The sequence below is a fragment of the Diuraphis noxia genome, unplaced genomic scaffold, assembly GCF_037042655.1.
Source record: "Diuraphis noxia isolate RWA-SAM2 unplaced genomic scaffold, SU_Dnox_SAM2 contig0004, whole genome shotgun sequence".
In the NCBI taxonomy this organism is placed as follows: domain Eukaryota; kingdom Metazoa; phylum Arthropoda; class Insecta; order Hemiptera; family Aphididae; genus Diuraphis; species Diuraphis noxia.
The window spans coordinates 7,572,919-7,592,554 of record NW_028301714.1 but is presented as its reverse complement, the minus strand read 5'-3'; the positions used below and the strand labels follow the sequence as shown (position 1 = coordinate 7,592,554).

The following is a 19,636-nucleotide window of genomic DNA, read 5'->3' as shown; positions in this document are numbered from 1 at the left end:
TAGTTATCTAGTATTCGACTATATAAGAAGTGGAAAGGCTATGCCCGGCAACATTCATTCACCAGATTCAGTACGAAACAGTCTAATCATCAACAAATCAACATGAGCGGACGCGGTAAAGCAGGAAAAGCTAAGGGAGGCAAATCCAAGACCAGGTCGTCCCGTGCCGGACTCCAGTTCCCGGTCGGTCGTATCCATCGTCTGTTGAGAAAAGGAAACTACGCCGAACGTGTCGGAGCCGGAGCACCTGTATACCTGGCCGCCGTCATGGAATACTTGGCAGCCGAAGTCTTAGAGTTGGCCGGTAACGCCGCCCGTGACAACAAGAAATCCCGTATCATCCCCAGACATTTGCAATTGGCCATCAGAAACGACGAGGAGTTGAACAAATTGTTGTCCGGTGTGACGATCGCTCAAGGCGGTGTGTTGCCCAACATTCAAGCCGTTCTCTTACCCAAAAAGACCGAGAAGAAAGCTTAGTTAGTTCCGCCGTTACTTGTAAAAATGATTATGATTTTAATAAAAAGTCCCTTTTCAGGGCCACCAACATTTTACAATCATATACATTTATCTTAAAATCAGATCTCACAAATGGACTTCAATAACTAATATTGAATAGGTACAACAATAGTTATTACATATTATGTTAGATCATCGTTGAGACATGCTGTATATTATATTACCATCGATTTAATATGCTTTTATCATGTGAATCGAGATTATGAATTACACACATTCGTTTGCGCATACTTTTAAAATTGTATATACTATACAGATTTTGTCATCATTTTAAATCAACAATCCAAAAACTCGATTATTACTCAGTACTCTCCATTGAACTATATGATGACTGGTATGCTCACCCGCCATAAGACCAATGTAAACATAACCGAGATAGCCTGTTAGAAAAGACAGCGGATAAGAATACACCATTCTTGTTGCTATTTTTTTAATTTTTTAATTTTATGTTATTATATTTATTATATATTTTTTACATATAAATTTATATTTATTGTATATATTATTATATTTTATCTCTTTTTATCACACTATCAATATGATTGTTTACCAATAAATAATAATAATATCGTTGTTTTGTTCTTTGTTTTAAACTTATTCATCATAATTTAATACCTACTGTTAAATTGTGATGTATAGTTTTATTTTTATTATGCTTTAATGGTTGTATTGCTATGTTTTGCTTTTAAATGTAATAAATCAACTATTATTTTTCACTATGGTATCTTATACAGTTGCAAATTTTGTTAATTTATTTTATGTAAAATATTTTTATTAATATGTATAGTTTTATTGTCATTACAGGAAAAATATCCAGCTGAAGTCAACTCAACAAAAGTTACCTAGTTAACTTAACACATTATATTATAACTTCAAGGTTAAGACTATGGTTAAAGTATCTACAATTTCTTATAGTATCTTTAAATAATTACTTATTTTAGGAAATTTTGGCCAAGAAGTATAACAAAAATCTATTGAAGATTCTGTTTACTGGATTTTTCCAGTAGTAATCGTATATTATACATATACATATTGAATTAAGTTAGGAAAGCAGTAAGAACAATAATTGAGGTAATTTGTAGGTACAGCTTCAAGTAAATACTATACCTAAGTATCTTTTCTTTCAATTATGTAAATATTATAAACTGTTTTTATTTTAATAAAAATCAAATTTTTGTCATTTTATATGCTTATAGTTATGAATTAAAACCTTCTAACTTTAAATTTAAGACTTAATATTTTTTCCTTTACATTTATATGACAAATGTAGAAGTCCACAAGAAAAGCATGTTTCAATACTTGTTATAGGTATTATAAATTATAAATTATAATTATTTATATTCTATCAATTTTATTTAATCATAAATATTTTTTGGAAGTTAAAAAATAAATTATAAAGATACCAAATTTTAAGAACCAAACTAAAGTCTAAAATAATATCTTGGACCGAGGTAAATTAATTTAAGCTATTAGCGCAATGTGAAAGACAAAGCTAGTAACACCATTAGTATGTCTCATCTCTTTCTAACACTCCGTTTCGGGCAGCACTGCTTGGTGAGCATTCCAGTTTCATATAGTTCAATAATACTCTTCAACACGATACATCGTAAAAAATATGTTATTAAATAAAACAAGTTTACCGGCACGTTCAATACATTACAGTACAAATGCAACTAATTTACTACGACACAGCAGAGCAAACATGGATGTTACTGAAATACTGAGTACTGACAAACGATAATCCAAACACGTGTGTACAGGATAGGATAGAACGTCATCACGAATGCGTATCGAATTTATAACCAGCAATTGGCATAAAAGTGAAGACAGTATAAAAGTATGATAAAGCGTTCCTTCGGAAACAGTTTAACTCAATTGACAGTTGACACCTATCTCATGATTCTCAATAGTTGTGCAGCGCGAAATGCCAGGTATTTTGACTGTAAAAAATGACTTGACAACTATACCTTCAGGCATACGTGTATACCCTGAAAAAACTTTTACAGTTCTACATAACAAATACCAATTCATCTATTTTAATGCGTGCACGGTCAGTCATAAAATGATAAAATATGGTGGCCCTGAAAAGGGCCTTTTTATTTAAAATATTTTGTTTCAGCGTTTGACGATCAGGAAGATTAACCTCCGAAACCGTAGAGGGTGCGGCCTTGACGTTTAAGAGCGTAGACGACGTCCATAGCGGTGACGGTCTTCCTCTTGGCGTGCTCAGTGTACGTAACGGCGTCGCGGATTACGTTTTCCAGGAACACCTTCAACACACCGCGAGTTTCTTCGTAAATCAAACCGGAAATACGTTTCACTCCTCCACGGCGAGCTAACCGACGAATGGCTGGCTTGGTGATTCCCTGGATGTTGTCACGCAACACTTTGCGATGACGTTTGGCGCCTCCTTTTCCAAGACCTTTACCTCCTTTGCCTCTTCCTGTCATGTTTTATATTTTCGAGTTGGTTGTTGTACAATGTAACGCTGCTGCTGCTTCGAACGCTGAACGTTGACTGATGCCGGCAATAGAGACGGCATCTGTTTTATGCGTTTTGCGGCGCGCGAACGGCCAATCGGAATGCTTCACCCGATTTCTCCCTCTCATGACTCAACCGACCAACGAGAGCGCCGGATACGGTTCCTATTTGTGTATAAATAACGGTGCTCGATACTTCGGTAGACATACGACATTTGTTTTCACTCCGAACAAGTACAACTAAACCAATCAAAATGGCACGTACCAAGCAAACCGCTCGCAAGTCAACCGGTGGAAAGGCACCTAGGAAGCAGCTGGCCACCAAAGCCGCACGTAAGAGCGCGCCCGCCACCGGTGGAGTCAAGAAGCCACATCGTTACCGTCCGGGAACTGTCGCTCTCCGTGAAATCCGTCGGTACCAGAAGAGTACTGAGCTGTTGATCCGCAAATTGCCGTTCCAACGTTTGGTGCGTGAAATCGCACAGGATTTCAAGACCGACCTGCGTTTCCAGAGTTCCGCCGTCATGGCTTTGCAAGAGGCCAGCGAAGCTTACTTGGTCGGTCTGTTCGAGGACACCAATCTGTGCGCCATTCACGCCAAACGTGTCACGATCATGCCTAAAGACATCCAGTTGGCTCGTCGTATCCGTGGTGAACGTGCTTAAACTCTTGCTGCTTATTATTATTCAACACCTATAAAAAGGCCCTTTTCAGGGCCATCACTTTTGAATTAACTCTCCGTGAAAAAGGTGGTCCATAATTTTGCCTTTTGAACGTATTTATTAGAGAATAGGTATACATATAGATTACAGATACATTAATGTCAAAATTGAAATAGAACTGTAAACAATCATTAGAATTCACAATAATTAAACACATGGTATAAATTTACTTTAATCCAAATCATTGTAATGCCTTATGAAAATTGAAAATATAAAAAAATTGAGTAGAAAATATTGTGATCCTGAAAAGGGTGTTTTAGGCTTTGATTTATCGATATTCTATCAGATAGAAAATTGCTAATTGCGCAGTATCTAACAAATCTGTACTTTCGTCAAGGGATAGTGAATAAAAAATAAATTTAGAAATACGTTCTTTTAAGGTACTCTCAATATCAGTTCCTAGTTTTCTATACGCCTTGCTACAGTTACCCCTGATAAAATCAATTTGGAAAAAAGTTGTTTTTGTGCTGGACATACAATTTCAGAGGCGGCCTCCATACACTCTTTTATAAATTCACCATCAGTGAACGGCTTCGATTTAGCTGAAATTTTTTTGGAGCAGTAAAACTAGTAAAAGTGCTTAGATTTTTGACTTCAGTACCTCGTTCGATCAGAAAGCGAATCTATAGTTGGTACTTTGGGGTGGGGGGGTCAAAAGTGAAAAATTCTTAATAATTTTCTAAATAATCGAGAAAAACAAACTAAAAATTAAGGGAAAATGGGAAATTTTTCGACAAAATCGATTATGGTTTTTGATGTAATTTTAAAACAAATGACCAAATAGATACATGCAATTTTCACCGAATGTTTATATAAGGATATTTTATCCACCATGCAATTTTCAAAAAATTTCGACTTAAGTTGAACTATTCATAGGCATTTGAAATTTTCGATCATTATTAGTTTTTTTAAAATTAATATTGATAAAAGTTTATTTGTTAGGCAGAAAAGTTTTAAAATTTAATTTCAAGGCTCTTAACATTATTGTTACAATAGCAGTTGAAAAGTAAAAGAAATTCATAGTCACGATTCTTTTTTATAAGCATTCAAAGTTTGAATTTTGACAAAATACGTAAAAATCACGAAAATTCACAAATTATTATAAGCTAGAAATTCATAAAAAATTTTCCTTTTATATCTAAGATTTAAAAATTTAATACATGGCTCCTATCATATTTTTACTTTTACAATAGCAATGAAAAATAAAAGCAATGCGTAGTCACAATTTTTTTTTTACATGCATTCAAAGTTTGAATTTTGACAACATATATGTAAAAATCATTAAAACGAATATTCGCAAATTATTTCAAACTAGAAATTCATAAAAAAATTTCTTTTTAAATCTAAGATTTGAAGATTTTTAATAATCTATAATATATCCTAGACATATAAACCGTCTTCACTCAGAATCGTTTTTCGTATACAATGATATAATATCATTGGATTCAAATTTAATTCTATCCCTTACAGTAACCCACTTGTAACCTACTGAACAGTAGAGCGATATCCACGACTTACCCGCCTTTTTATTACTGAAAATGAAAAAAAATTTAATTTTATAAAAATTATTTTAGATAAATTCAAAATAGCCTATTAATTTGTTAATCCTCAAATTCGAGGCTTACTATATCCTATTCTAAATAAAAAAAGCCCAATCCCCACTAGAACCAAATTAAACCTGTTCCAAATGTACATCATCCCTATCCTAACTTACGCCGGAGAAGCATGGGCACCCTTTGTCAGCTCATCCACTTGGAAAAAATTGAGGCGGTTCAGACTACAGGCATCAGGATAATTTTAGGTCAGCCGACCTTTGTAAGGAACTCGGTGCTTCTGCACACAGTCGGGTTCATTCCTATCCAAAAAACCATTAAAAAAAATGCCTCAGCCACTTTTCATAGAATCGATAATTCATGGTACAACCATGTAAGAACCATTGGCAGGTGTTCCCCCTCTTTATATACCTTGAGACATAAACAGCGTCCGAGAATAAGGCTTTGGGCAACAAGTTAAAGTAAAATTTAAAAAAAAAAAAAAAAAAAAAATCCATCTCCAACTTCAGCTACTAGCAAAGGCAAAAAAGCCTGGAATAGTATATAGGCGAAAGCCGTGCTACCAAGTAAGTAAGTAAGTAAATTTGTTAATCCGATTTTAAGAACAATTCTGATGGTAAAAATATTTATATGAGTCAAGCAGTTTATTATTTAGAATTTTTTTTTAAATTCAATATTCTTTGGTAAAATTAATTTGGAATGCAATAACATTTCTTAAATTATTTACTTATCATAAAATATTAACGATTTTTGTCATACGATGAATTAGCATAATTTTTTTTTTTTTGTTAGGTCTTTATATTACATCCTGTATATAATAGTGAATTATTTATATAACTATTATACATTGATTTTAGCTAATTATAGTTAAAAGATTTAAAGGTTAAAAACTCCATCTCGTGGTTCTATCCTAGATGTACTGTAATGGATTTACATCTTATAATAGTTTTAATTTTTTGTAAGTTCGGTACACTTTAGTTCTCCCGATCCTATTAAAGGTAAAAATTAATTCATATCATTATCTATTAAGATCAATAATAACTCGAGTCTTATTAAATTTTTCAATTACAAAATCAAATCTGAAGAATATAATAGAAAAATATTAAAATAACGCTATTATAACTTAGTTATGGCATTATAGTCTGTTCTTTCTGTTACGTCATGTAGGTATAGTGTATATTATATCAAGAAAATCTGACTTGTTGAAATTTGTTTTAGCTAAAATATTGTCAGATTTTCCCAATACATTTGTAGCTATATAGTACCTATATGCGTTTATTTACAGATGGTTTCGTCAAAATACACGCAACTTTTTTTCAAAAATTCACAATCGCTTAAAATTTTTAAATACCTACACTTAAACGCCGCATTTTTGAAATTTTTTATAATGCTTACGGAGATATAGTTGAGATTTATGTATGGATACAAACTTCTATTTTTTTTTTAAGTTTTAATTAGAACCCCTCTTCCCTTGTCTACTGAAATTTAATTTTTATACTTGGACCAGTTTTACAAATTATTAATTTTGGTGGATTGAATCACTAAATTCTCCACTATAGCTTCCATAACATCCAAACCCATTACTGTCAATAATAACATTGAAAGTTTTTATTAAATTATTAAATTAAGAAGATTTGATTATTTGGAAACGTTTCAAATGTTTAATTTATGTAATGGTTTAGAAACACCAATAAATTGTTTAAGGAATACCTAGTACCTAAGACGTATTCGGCTCAAAAAGTACTATAATCGAAACGTACAGGTCAATAAAGTATGGATAAAAATCATACCACCAATTGTCCACCATAGCCGCTGTTTAATCAAACTATGCAATTCGTACGATTAGTATTTGTTATCGGGGGAAAATTAATAACTAATAATAATATATTATAATAATCTTGGCACGTCTCAAAAGGTTAGGTTAAACAAGCGCTCAACTGTTTATCGTTGACGTGTGCCCTACGGTTACTAATGATAATTCAAATGCATATCTATCAATTGATTTAAACCGACTAGAGGCAGTTACTGTCGATAGTAACATAGAAATTGAAAATACGTGATTAGTGGCAAACGTTTGGAATGTTTAATTAAAGAATAAGTTTAAAATCGTCAAAAGTTTGTTCAAAGAAATACATCGTATTTCATCTCACATAATCAAAATTGCATCAGGGAGTTTTTTTAATTTAGTGGCCCTGAAAAGGGCCTTTTTACAAGCGTTGAATATTAATAAGCAGCAAGAGTTTAAGCACGTTCACCACGGATACGACGAGCCAACTGGATGTCTTTAGGCATGATCGTGACACGTTTGGCGTGAATGGCGCACAGATTGGTGTCCTCGAACAGACCGACCAAGTAAGCTTCGCTGGCCTCTTGCAAAGCCATGACGGCGGAACTCTGGAAACGCAGGTCGGTCTTGAAATCCTGTGCGATTTCACGCACCAAACGTTGGAACGGCAATTTGCGGATCAACAGCTCAGTACTCTTCTGGTACCGACGGATTTCACGGAGAGCGACAGTTCCCGGACGGTAACGATGTGGCTTCTTGACTCCACCGGTGGCGGGCGCGCTCTTACGTGCGGCTTTGGTGGCCAGCTGCTTCCTAGGTGCCTTTCCACCGGTTGACTTGCGAGCGGTTTGCTTGGTACGTGCCATTTTGATTGGTTTAGTTGTACTTGTTCGGAGTGAAAACAAATGTCGTATGTCTACCGAAGTATCGAGCACCGTTATTTATACACAAATAGGAACCGTATCCGGCGCTCTCGTTGGTCGGTTGAGTCATGAGAGGGAGAAATCGGGTGAAGCATTCCGATTGGCCGTTCGCGCGCCGCAAAACGCATAAAACAGATGCCGTCTCTATTGCCGGCACCAGTCAACGTTCAGTGTTCGAAGCAGCAGCAGCAGCGTTACATTGTACAACAACCAACTCGAAAATATTAAACATGACAGGAAGAGGCAAAGGAGGAAAAGGTCTTGGTAAAGGAGGCGCCAAACGTCATCGCAAAGTGTTGCGTGACAACATCCAGGGAATCACCAAGCCAGCCATTCGTCGGTTAGCTCGCCGTGGAGGAGTGAAACGTATTTCCGGTTTGATTTACGAAGAAACACGTGGTGTGTTGAAGGTGTTCCTGGAAAACGTAATCCGCGACGCCGTTACGTACACTGAGCACGCCAAGAGGAAGACCGTCACCGCTATGGACGTCGTCTACGCTCTGAAACGTCAAGGCCGCACCCTCTACGGTTTCGGAGGTTAATCTTCCTGATCGTCAAACGCTGAAACAAAATATTTTAAATAAAAAGGCCCTTTTCAGGGCCACCATATTTTATCATTTTATGACTGACCGTGCACGCATTAAAATAGATGAATTGGTATTTGTTATGTAGAACTGTAAAAGTTTTTTCAGGGTATACACGTATGCCTGAAGGTATAGTTGTCAAGTCATTTTTTACAGTCAAAATACCTGGCATTTCGCGCTGCACAACTATTGAGAATCATGAGATAGGTGTCAACTGTCAATTGAGTTAAACTGTTTCCGAAGGAACGCTTTATCATACTTTTATACTGTCTTCACTTTTATGCCAATTGCTGGTTGTAAATTCGATACGCATTCGTGATGACGTTCTATCCTATCCTGTACACGTGTTTGGATTATCGTTTGTCAGTACTCAGTATTTCAGTAACATCCATGTTTGCTCTGCTGTGCCGTAGTAAATTAGTTGCATTTGTACTGTGCTTACTAAAATAATGCATTGAACGTGCCGGTAAACTTGTTTTATTTAATAACATATTTTTTACGATGTATCGTGTTGAAGAGTATTATTGAACTATATGAAACTGGAATGCTCACCAAGCAGTGCTGCCCGAAACGGAGTGTTAGAAAGAGATGAGACATACTAATGGTGTTACTAGCTTTGTCTTTCACATTGCGCTAATAGCTTAAATTAATTTACCTCGGTCCAAGATATTATTTTAGACTTTAGTTTGGTTCTTAAAATTTGGTATCTTTATAATTTATTTTTTAACTTCCAAAAAATATTTATGATTAAATAAAATTGATAGAATATAAACAATTATAATTTATAATTTATAATACCTATAACAAGTATTGAAACATGCTTTTCTTGTGGACTTCTACATTTGTCATATAAATGTAAAGGAAAAAATATTAAGTCTTAAATTTAAAGTTAGAAGGTTTTAATTCATAACTATAATCATATAAAATGACAAAAATTTGATTTCGGAGGTTGATTATCTCGCTCATCGAACTATCCATTACTCAAAATCAAAAAGGGCCCTTTTCAGGGCCACCACATCTCTGTAAAAAATTCTAAACTATTTCAGCCTTCAACAAACCTCCTACTACAGGGTATATCATATGAATATAGTAATTTTTTTTGTAAATTTGTAAGATTTTCCAACTAGACGTAGGCAGTAAACTAAACCCCCCATTACACAAAAGTGATTAAAATTTGTTCATCTTACAATGATAGCCGGATTACGTGTCACACGTACGACATGTCATCGTATCAATTGTCAAAATCTACAGCTGACTGACTCATAGTGATAGGACAATGGCCTAACAATGTAAAATGACAGTAGCAGGGATCCCAAAGTAGCAATCACAGACTGTTACTCAGATATTAAGATACCAGTGATTGCTACACTTTTCATTTCTTGATATTTAGTATCATATATGGCCGATATAGTACATTACTGATACTCTGAATAGTATGAATTAATGTGATATGTATTATGTGATTGAGATACTTATTACCACTAATTACTATAGTATTATAATATTATTATTTAATATTTATCAGTTAAATAATAATTAGTACTTTTGTAGTGTTATACTGAATACTGATATTGCGATTTGTCAGATTTATGTAGGTATAGGGAAATATAGTGTGTATAATACTGTATAGTGATCTGTTAGTAACAGTAAGTATTATTGTCAGTTATTACCCATCTATTATACTAAAATTAAATATTAATTATATGGGTACAGGATACGATACGTCAATGCTTAATGTATTAGACAATAGTCATTAGTGATTATTGAACATTAAATAAGAAAATATATTCAAATATCATAATTTTGTAAAATCTTAAAACAAAAATTATTGAAAATTGAAATATAAACTGCCAATTTACAGGTAATGAATAATGACCATCTAATAATTTCCATTTTGGTTTAAAAACAGCATTAAAAGCATAGCCAAGTAATATAGAAATGTGTTTCATAGCAATACGAGTTTACGAGTATATTAAACATTTTTAGTTGCATATTTGCATTTACACAGTGATTCTATTCTAAAAATTAAAATTAAGTAGCTTGAAATAACAATAAACAATATCAGATAAGTGATAAGATAGTGATTATTTTCACTGCTACTTTGAAAATAAATCACAGTTTACCATCTCTACTGACCAGTGACTCAGTGACTCATTGAAGTCTTGTTCACCCAAACATTACCAGACAACCCCAAGTTTTTTCTAAAAAGGAGCCAGTTACGTGAATTATTAGGGAACTAAACTAAAAAAAAATATTTATATTTGGTTTTAACAATGAAACTCCCAGTCAATTACCACTGTGGATTCATATCTCATCATCTACACGTGTTACTTTTAGCTCAGCATATTACATGCTTATTGTGCACTAATTCTACAGATTTGTATATATTATTGTGAACGAAAAAAATTGTATTAACTCACCTGAAAACTTCCAACATCAATTTGGTTGATTTTAATTTTTAACTACGAATACCGAGTTTTAATAAACTTTACTTAGCTTTCATATTGTAATAAGTTATGCTTAAAAAATGCATTGATAAAATTATATTTTATGATTTAGGATTATAATTCTATGATAGTTGTCAGTTTATCATTATTAGTTTTAAAAATCAGAAATATTCAGTGTTATCAAAATAATTTACGTACTTTTATTTAATATATTTTATTAACGCTAGGATTAAAATAAGGATTAGATTATAAGATATTATGTTATACCTATAATACCGCGATATACATAATATTAATAATTAATTTAGCTCAAGTTATCATTATCATCCAATAACATCTTGTCTCACACTGAAATATTCTGGTCTTGAGAGAATTCTTCAATCTACGAAAAACATTAGACATGGGCAGATCGTTGCATAGTAAGTTCAACGTATTGGAAACACGTTTACTAGTCAGTACGGCTCGGTGCATTACCCAAAATATTTAAATTTAAAATTTAAAGAAAAAGTATGACGAATGTAACCATATTATGTAGGTTACTAAACCACATCTAATATGTATAAAAAAAAACATATTTATAAGTCTAAGCGTTAAAAAAAAATTAGAAATAACATGTAAACTCTACAAGGTAAAAAAAAATTGGTACCTTTGTAAGTTCTCGTGTAGAAAAAAATATATAATTTTAATTATTGAATAATTAAATTTCTTTAAATGTAAACCATAAAAATATTATTTTATTTTATAATATTATTTCAGAATATTATAATATTGAATTGTATAAATATGAATTAAATATCTTATTACTCTTTGGACTTGTATTATAAAATAAAATTTAAAATTATATTGGGTATATTCCATATTTGAGCTATAAAATGTATGGAAAACCTAACCTAACCTTACCTTTTTACATGAATTAACCAATAAACAAACTTAACCATCTTCAATCTTCAATCTTTCATACGCTAGTAGAGGCGCAACCTAGAATAGTTAACGGCAAAGCTATTGTATCTCAGCTATACTGAAAACAAACCCAGGAAGGTTTTCTAAGTTTGCTTTTGGACACATTTCAAACAATGGTCGGTTTGACAATTTACCGTATTTTATATTTATAGCCCTGTGTTTAAGGTTTACTTTTTGTGCATTTATTAAACACCTAAATCTGTTTTATAATAAATTTAAAATTATGAGTAGTTTTGGTTTAGATACTCGACAATAACAAAATTTAATAAATAATCAATCAACGGTCACAATATTGTAGCTTCTTAGGACATGATACCCGGATACCTATGTACTATGTAGTCTCCGTACTAACGTATTTCAATTTACAAGTGCATAATGAAACAATTTTATGTCCAGTACACACGTTTAACTCAATTGGTTTACAAATTTGATTGTATATACCTCTTGATTCTTATTAAAGAATTTTAATTTTGAAACAACGTATCACGACTCACGAGTATATTCCTAAGTACAAAAAAAGGTACAAATCTTAACAACTCTTTGATACGCTCAAAATTCGTAGTTAACATAAGAAACACATGTTGGATAACGTCTCTTTAACATCTATATGGGGAATTATGTCGTTATCGTCCCTAGTTTCTTAATCGAGTATATTTTGTTGGTTTAGAAATGTTTAATGAAAATTGGGGTCCTGAAAAGGACCATTTTAAGGTATGAGGAGGTTCATTAGTTACTTTTAATATTTACATTGCGCGTTTGTCATTTTTCATCATGCATCTACTTCTTCTTGGGCGCCTTAACTTTCGTCACGGCCGTTGCTTTTTTGGCCTTCGGTGGTTTTGACGCTACGACCGGCTTTTTCGCCTTGACCAGCGATTTCCTAGGCTTGGCGGCAACCGCCTTAGACTTCTTGGCAGCGGGCTCGGCGGCAGTTGGTGCTTTTTTCGCAGCCAACTTCCTCTTTTTCGGAGTGCCGGCCGAAGCGGCGGCCTTGGCGGCGGGTTTCTTAGCTGCGACCTTCTTCTTGGAAGCAGCGGCGGCGCTTGGCTTCTTGGCGGGCTTTTTCTTCGCGTCGACCGGGAGCCTGAAGTGTCCCATGGCGCCGGTGCCGTTGGTCTGCACCAACGCACCTTTGACCACGGCGGCTTTCAGGAACTTGCGGATGAACGGGGCGAGCTTGGCGGAGTCCACTTTGTAGTTGGTCGCCATGTACTTCTTGATGGCCGACAGAGACGAACCCTTCTTCTCGTTCAGCTCCTTAACGGCCGAGATCACCATCACGGCGGTGGACGGATGAGCGGCGGCGGCAGACTTGGTCTTGGTGGCCGGAGCCTTTTTCTTCATCGGTGTTGACGCGGCGATCGGCGCCACCGTTGTGGCTTGAACTGTTGCTGTAGCTGCCATGATTGTTCGAGAGACTTGGGCGGCGTTGAAGAGCAGACTGTAACTCTAATAGTATGAACTCGTTGAATGGCGATGGTGAGAAATGGAAAAACGCGTTTATATAAGCCCAGCGCCGTACCGACTAGTAAACGCGTTATGAACGAGTTTGTTTTTGTGGTTGAGATTACCTTCGGTATTTTGTTATTCACCGATTGTGAAATCACTTTTTTTTGTCGAAACTTAATTTTTTGGAATCCTCATACAATTTTGAATTTAATAATCTACTTGGTTTTTGCCGATAACTCGTTGTTTGCCAAATACAAGAGGTTGTTTCAGCACATCCGCGTGATTTTTGGTACACGCGAGTAACCGGCGATTTTAAGTCGAAATCGATTTCATAAACATAAAATCGGTAATGCCTATCAATAATTAAGTATTTTCTGACAATTTGGTAAAATTTTTATGGAGTTTGGTCTTGACCGAGTCGAACTAGGCCCTTCCAAAATCGGCATGTTTGTAGTATTTTATCATTCAACGGTACAGCAGTTATTTCCTTTAGGTGGTTACTGTGCTAAGAAAAAGTATCAAATGTTTGCTCTGAAAAAAATAAAATAATAGCATGAAGTTATGTGCTATTTGAGAAGTGAAAAACAGAATTATTTTCAAAAGAACGGGGAAAGTAGATAACCTCTCTGTTGCACAGTTGTTGGTGTCGATCGTCACTGTAACGTATTAGGTAGTTGAATTTGAATTAAATGACAAATTATTGCATTCCGAAAAACAAGGCAGTCATATATTTTATAATAACATACACATTTTATAGGAAATTCCATAAAACCATTAATAACATTAATATTTGTGTTCGAAACGTCATGCACTATATTATTATTAATTATCCATATCAGTTTTTAGATTTACAAACTGTTACCTATAACAACACTATTACTAGTTGCAGTAATTAATGCAGTTAATTATCCATTAATTAATCTAGGGTTAAACATTTTTGGAAACTAGTCGTAGACTCAGTTAACATTCTGCTTTTAACCATAGACTATAGACATTGTTTTTTTACTGCGTTTTACTCTAGGAAAAGTTCAAGTTTTGTAAATGTTCTGTAGTTACGTCATTCCATTATTGTATTTTAAGATACTAGATGTCGTTATTTCTGTATTTTACCATAATAAAATAATATTTCATACAGAGAATGATTTTTTCTTTTTACATATTTGTGAAGATGATACCTATGGAAATTTGAAAAGATAAGTCACCCAGAAGTAACATTCAGACTCCAATGATTAGATGATATTAGACAATATTATTATATATTATTATTTGTATTATATATATTAATTAATTAATTTTTTTTTTTTAAATTTATATTATGTTACTTAATCAAGTTTAACCTAACCATCAAATTGAAGAAATAAGTGGATTCGGACCAGATACGTAGCCAGGATTTTATTTATTATTATTTTTTTTTTTTTTTTTTTTTTGGGGGGGGGGTGGGGAGGTTAAAAATGCCAGTACAATTTCCATGCATGATTGAGCCTTTTATTTTTATTATAAACTAAAAAATTAAAACCTTTATAATACAATTGGTACTATAAAATTATGTATAACTATTTAATATTTTCATCTAATTTCTATAATAAAATTTTTCTATTTTTTTTTCACCATTAAATCCAATTACTAACCTAGCCTAATCTGTAATTTGTGATTTTGTATCCAAGTACGGAAAATTTTCCGGGGTGGTGAGGGTCCTAATCCCATGGACTTCCCCCCCCTGGATATGTGCCTGATTGGGACAGTTCGCTAGCCGCCATCGGAATCGTTTGTATAGTGAGGTGAAGAAACTTCGGCGACAGTCAGTACTCCAAGATCTAAGCATTCTAAGCACAGTGTATGATTTGTTACATAGCCACATCATAGGGCACGTTAGTAATTAATAATTATAATACGTAGTGCTATACATTGGAACGTTTGAATTTATTTTGCAAATGTCGGGATTTTTTTCCCCAGCCCCATAATTGAACACTGTATAGGTCCAAATAGGATTTTTGTTATTTTTGTAATCACTACTTTTTTTGGTAACACGTACCTACTCGTCCATGTGACCGGACCAAGGAATGAGAACATCAACTACCGTGCCTATATCATGTCTGGAATCATATTGTGATCATCTCCGTCGTCGTCCTACTCGTACAAATCTAAGCCTAGTTATTAACATAATATTATTATAATGCTTGATCAAGTATAAAGTCATGTAAATATGTAATTTCCGTTATGAGCAATTACCAATTTAAGTTGCGCATTTACCGTGGTGGTGCATGCAGTGACGAATTTACGAACTTTTTTTTAAAATGTGGGGGAGGTTGTGTTAGGACCCCCCCCCCCCGAATTTTTTAAGTAGAAACATTTTAGCGGTTAAGTAATGACAAGTGTTCTGCATTATATTTTTTAAAAATGTTGAACCCCTCCCCTCCAAAAAAAAAAAAAAATATGTTTTTCTGTTACGGCCTATTATATTTCATAAGAGAAATTGAAACGTTATAATTTAATACAATTTAATTATATTACCTAAATGCATACAATTATATATTCCGAAAATGACAATAGTCTGAGAAACTGATCACTACGAAGCACCTATAATACTGATCAAAAATGTATCACCAAGTTAAGGAATGAAAATCTATGTTAACTAACGAAATTCAATATTATATTGTTCAAATTATAATATAATATGGTCAATTTATTTCTTAAAGACAGTACATTCATATACAGTATGTTCCATAAGTCCCGTAAGTCTAGTATCACCCTTAATATCTCCACGGGAAATCAATATATTTAAACGTGGTTTTTTTACAATACCAAGTATGGAAATTCTGATCGAATGGCATAAAATTCATTTTTTTTAAACTAAATTCAAAAAAAAATTTGTATACATTTAAGAATTTAAAATTTGTAAGATAGCCATTTTATTGAATATATTTTTTAAAACAGTTCAAAAACAAAATATATAAAAATTGAATAAAAATTGACCAAATTAGAGCAAATTATGTTTTTGAATAATTATAACAAAAATATTAATTGTTTCACATTTCAATAACAAAATATCTATTTCAGCATGAAAATACTTTTACATAGGTACATAATTAAAGTTTTGATTTAAATAGAAATAAAAATAGTCGTGTCTTATCGTTTGCTGAACAGCGAAACTGGTTACCTATTTTTAAGTATTTTAATTATATCATAAAATAATAGCTATAAAGAAAGAACTCAAGATAATAATTTTAATTATAATTTAGAAAATTGCGATATGCGTAAATATTGTTATTATAAATCACATTAATTATAACTGTAAGATTATGTCAAATTTTGTAACTTTAGGTTCACTTTATGATATAATAAAACAGATGACGTAATATTATCCATATTATTTTTCTGGGTGAGTTAGATATTGTATAATATTTCACTCTTTATTAAACTATTAAAGTGTTTAAATTAGAAGAAAAGTATCTTCATGTTAACATGAATATTTGTTTAACATAAAATATACTCTATTTTTCATATATTTTTTTTTTATTTCTTAGATAGAAACCGTAAGTAAACTAAAAATACTCAAATATTTGTTGTTTCTAGTTGGTATGCACAAATACAACATTCAACATGAGAGCTGTTACGTAAGAGGCCTGCATGTAACCTATTTCTTTGTTCAAAAACATGTTTTACAAAAAAAATTGTTTTACTGGGTGCATTATACTCGGATTTTGAAAATTCTTTTTTCATATAATACGGTTTTGAATATGCCCAATTTTCACAATTTTTTGAAATTTTTGTTACGTTTGTTTTGAGCAACGAATTTCTAAATTCAAGTCCAATTAAGCACCCTGTTGAAAATTGTCCTCTTTCTAACGAAAAAAAACTAATCAATAGACTACGATACAATACGAGAAAGTTTTTCCTGAATGCTTGTTTTGAGTTATTTTGTTAAAAATGATGCTTTTCATTTTTCGTTTGTGGTATACTGGTATATGCATACAATTATACACCCACCCTAATTGTCATCATAGACGACTTACACAAATGTCATGAGCGGCGTCGAAGTAATTGGATATTGCCTAAATATTGCCCCTTAATATAGACACCACCAGCAAGCCCCTTAAACATTTTCGATTTTTAAACAAAATCATTTACAGTGGCAATGGCGTACGCTTATTTGCCTATTTGCAACGCCGCGCAATCATAATATTGTCATAGAATTAAATTCATAATATTATTATAATATTATGACGCATCTGAATGGTATAGATATTTACTAAATATAATATTATTTTAAATTAGCATTTACACTCGCTCGGCAGCATACGTAGCGTTTAAAATTAATTTTCTGGTTGTAATTTTTTTAAATAAAAATCAACGAAGCTATAATTTTTAATTTCATAATTATTATTGTAGTAAGTAAACTTCAAAAGGGGATTCGACATTAAGGTCTAAGCTACTGTACTCAATTTAAGTTTAAAATATCTTTAGTCTTGATACAACTAAAATTAGTTTGCGTAGTTCGTTTAATATTTCGAAAAAAATTAGAATTTGACAGAAAATTGTTCATGTATCGTACTAAAGACTGTGTAAAAATTAAATCTTTTACCATTTTTAAATCATTATTAAAATTAAAAACGGAAAATGTTTCGTTCGATGTTAAATAACTTTGATTTTTCAAAAGACAATAAGTAAGTAGCCATAAAATTCGTGTTGAGAATGTATTATATTGTCATCGATTTTATTGACATAGAATGACCGCAAAAGAGTGGTACCCAAATTAAATTTCATCTCAACGAATAATTGTGAATTTACGTTCAATATTTTTTTACTTCCACCAAAAATATCTTATTAAGAACCTGGTATAAAATTTTCAACTTTTTTGATTGTAATTTTTTTATGCTTATATAATAATTCCAAAATATTTTGAAAATGTTTTGTTATATTGAATACCTATGTCCTATACCACTATTAATATTTTGAAAAATTGCATGATTTACCAAAAAACAGAATTGATTTTTTCAAGAACTTGTTTTTTCTAAGAAACACGGTTTGTTTTCCTTAATTTTTTGTTTGTTTTTCCAGATGCTTTTAAAAAGTATTGGGAATTTTTTACTCTTGAACCCTGAAATCCCAATTAGATTCACTTCTCCCACGTGTAAGAAGTGCCGAAGTAAGAGGATTAATTGTGGAAAAACTATCATAATTACAATAGCCAAATCCCATCCCATATTTACAAAATATTTTTATCACGTGATTTTTAATTATTGTTGCCGGTATGCAACTTCTCGTCAACGACGAAAACCGTTCGTCTAAAATTATAATAATAATAATAACAACAAATAACAGGACGTAGGATTTATTATTTTAATGGGACAGGTGCACGATGGGGTCGGGATCCTGAAGGGTGTTACACTATCACTAAATATGTATATGCAACCCGACGGAATGACTAATATTGTAATATTCGTCGCGCCTCGGTGGTTATACATAGCCACATCATATTATAGGCACATAGTAGCTTACTGCTTAGGTGCTTTTTCCCTTTATTGTTTACATTTGTTTTTACGTATGCAGTCGTAGGCAGAGGTTTCGGTTATCGTGAAGGGCGTAAAGGAATAAACGCGTCAATATAAAAATAATTTTTCGTTGTAGTCGATTTGACTGTTGATTTTTAAACGGATTATAGTTAAAATTATCATTCAATTCTCCTGTTCAAATCATATTATTTTGTTATTATCTGTAATAAATTCGTACACATCTATCGGATTTGATCAATCTTTCCATAATCAGTGACCAGTGTATCATATAATGCTACAAAATATATTAGATTTATATGATGTCATATAATATTAAAACTATACCGCCATAGCAGAAAGTCCGTTTACTCCAAGCCTTACCTGACATTGATCCTATAGGTACTATAATGTATACCTGTTCGTAAATTAATTGTTTATATACCTAATACCTATATAATTACAAATTACACGTGTTTTTTGGGGGGGGGGATATCGTTATCACTAGTCATTATTTAAACGATTGAAATGTTATCGATTTTTTGTGAGGTAGATCAAACGATAATCATTTCAAAAATTATTATTATTATTATGTAATATAACTCGAAAACTCGGTGCGGATAGTGCAGTGGAGTGACTAACGATTTCGTTGTGGAAATTCTCCATTCGAACGCGGCAGTTCTTCGGCTCAGTGCCCCTCCGACAGGTGCATAAAACCAGCACA

At 32.8% G+C, this 19,636-nt stretch overlaps 6 protein-coding genes across 6 annotated transcripts; 3 read left to right on the top strand and 3 right to left on the bottom strand.

Moving 5' to 3' along the window:
- The first annotated feature begins 58 nt into the window (after window positions 1-58).
- On the top strand, window positions 59-547 carry LOC107166356 (histone H2A). Its single transcript, XM_015514984.2, has one exon. It carries the CDS (start codon window positions 103-105, stop codon window positions 478-480), a length of 378 nt encoding a protein of 125 aa, XP_015370470.1. The 5' UTR covers window positions 59-102; the 3' UTR covers window positions 481-547.
- A 2,045-nt stretch (window positions 548-2,592) lies between these two features.
- Window positions 2,593-3,022, bottom strand: LOC149055609 (histone H4). The gene has a single exon (XM_089226784.1). It carries the CDS (start codon window positions 2,967-2,969, stop codon window positions 2,658-2,660), a length of 312 nt encoding a protein of 103 aa, XP_089082910.1. The 5' UTR covers window positions 2,970-3,022; the 3' UTR covers window positions 2,593-2,657.
- A 196-nt stretch (window positions 3,023-3,218) lies between these two features.
- LOC107166351 (histone H3) lies at window positions 3,219-3,712 on the top strand. The gene has a single exon (XM_015514976.2). The coding sequence runs from the start codon at window positions 3,254-3,256 to the stop codon at window positions 3,662-3,664; it is 411 nt and encodes a 136-aa protein (XP_015370462.2). The 5' UTR covers window positions 3,219-3,253; the 3' UTR covers window positions 3,665-3,712.
- Window positions 3,713-7,466: 3,754 nt separating this feature from the next.
- LOC107166350 (histone H3) lies at window positions 7,467-7,960 on the bottom strand. Its single transcript, XM_015514975.2, has one exon. It carries the CDS (start codon window positions 7,924-7,926, stop codon window positions 7,516-7,518), a length of 411 nt encoding a protein of 136 aa, XP_015370461.2. The 5' UTR covers window positions 7,927-7,960; the 3' UTR covers window positions 7,467-7,515.
- Window positions 7,961-8,154: 194 nt separating this feature from the next.
- Window positions 8,155-8,590, top strand: LOC149055608 (histone H4). Its single transcript, XM_089227689.1, has one exon. The coding sequence runs from the start codon at window positions 8,214-8,216 to the stop codon at window positions 8,523-8,525; it is 312 nt and encodes a 103-aa protein (XP_089083815.1). The 5' UTR covers window positions 8,155-8,213; the 3' UTR covers window positions 8,526-8,590.
- Window positions 8,591-12,666: 4,076 nt separating this feature from the next.
- LOC107166357 (uncharacterized) lies at window positions 12,667-13,437 on the bottom strand. The gene has a single exon (XM_015514986.2). It carries the CDS (start codon window positions 13,376-13,378, stop codon window positions 12,752-12,754), a length of 627 nt encoding a protein of 208 aa, XP_015370472.2. The 5' UTR covers window positions 13,379-13,437; the 3' UTR covers window positions 12,667-12,751.
- Window positions 13,438-19,636: the final 6,199 nt, after the last annotated feature.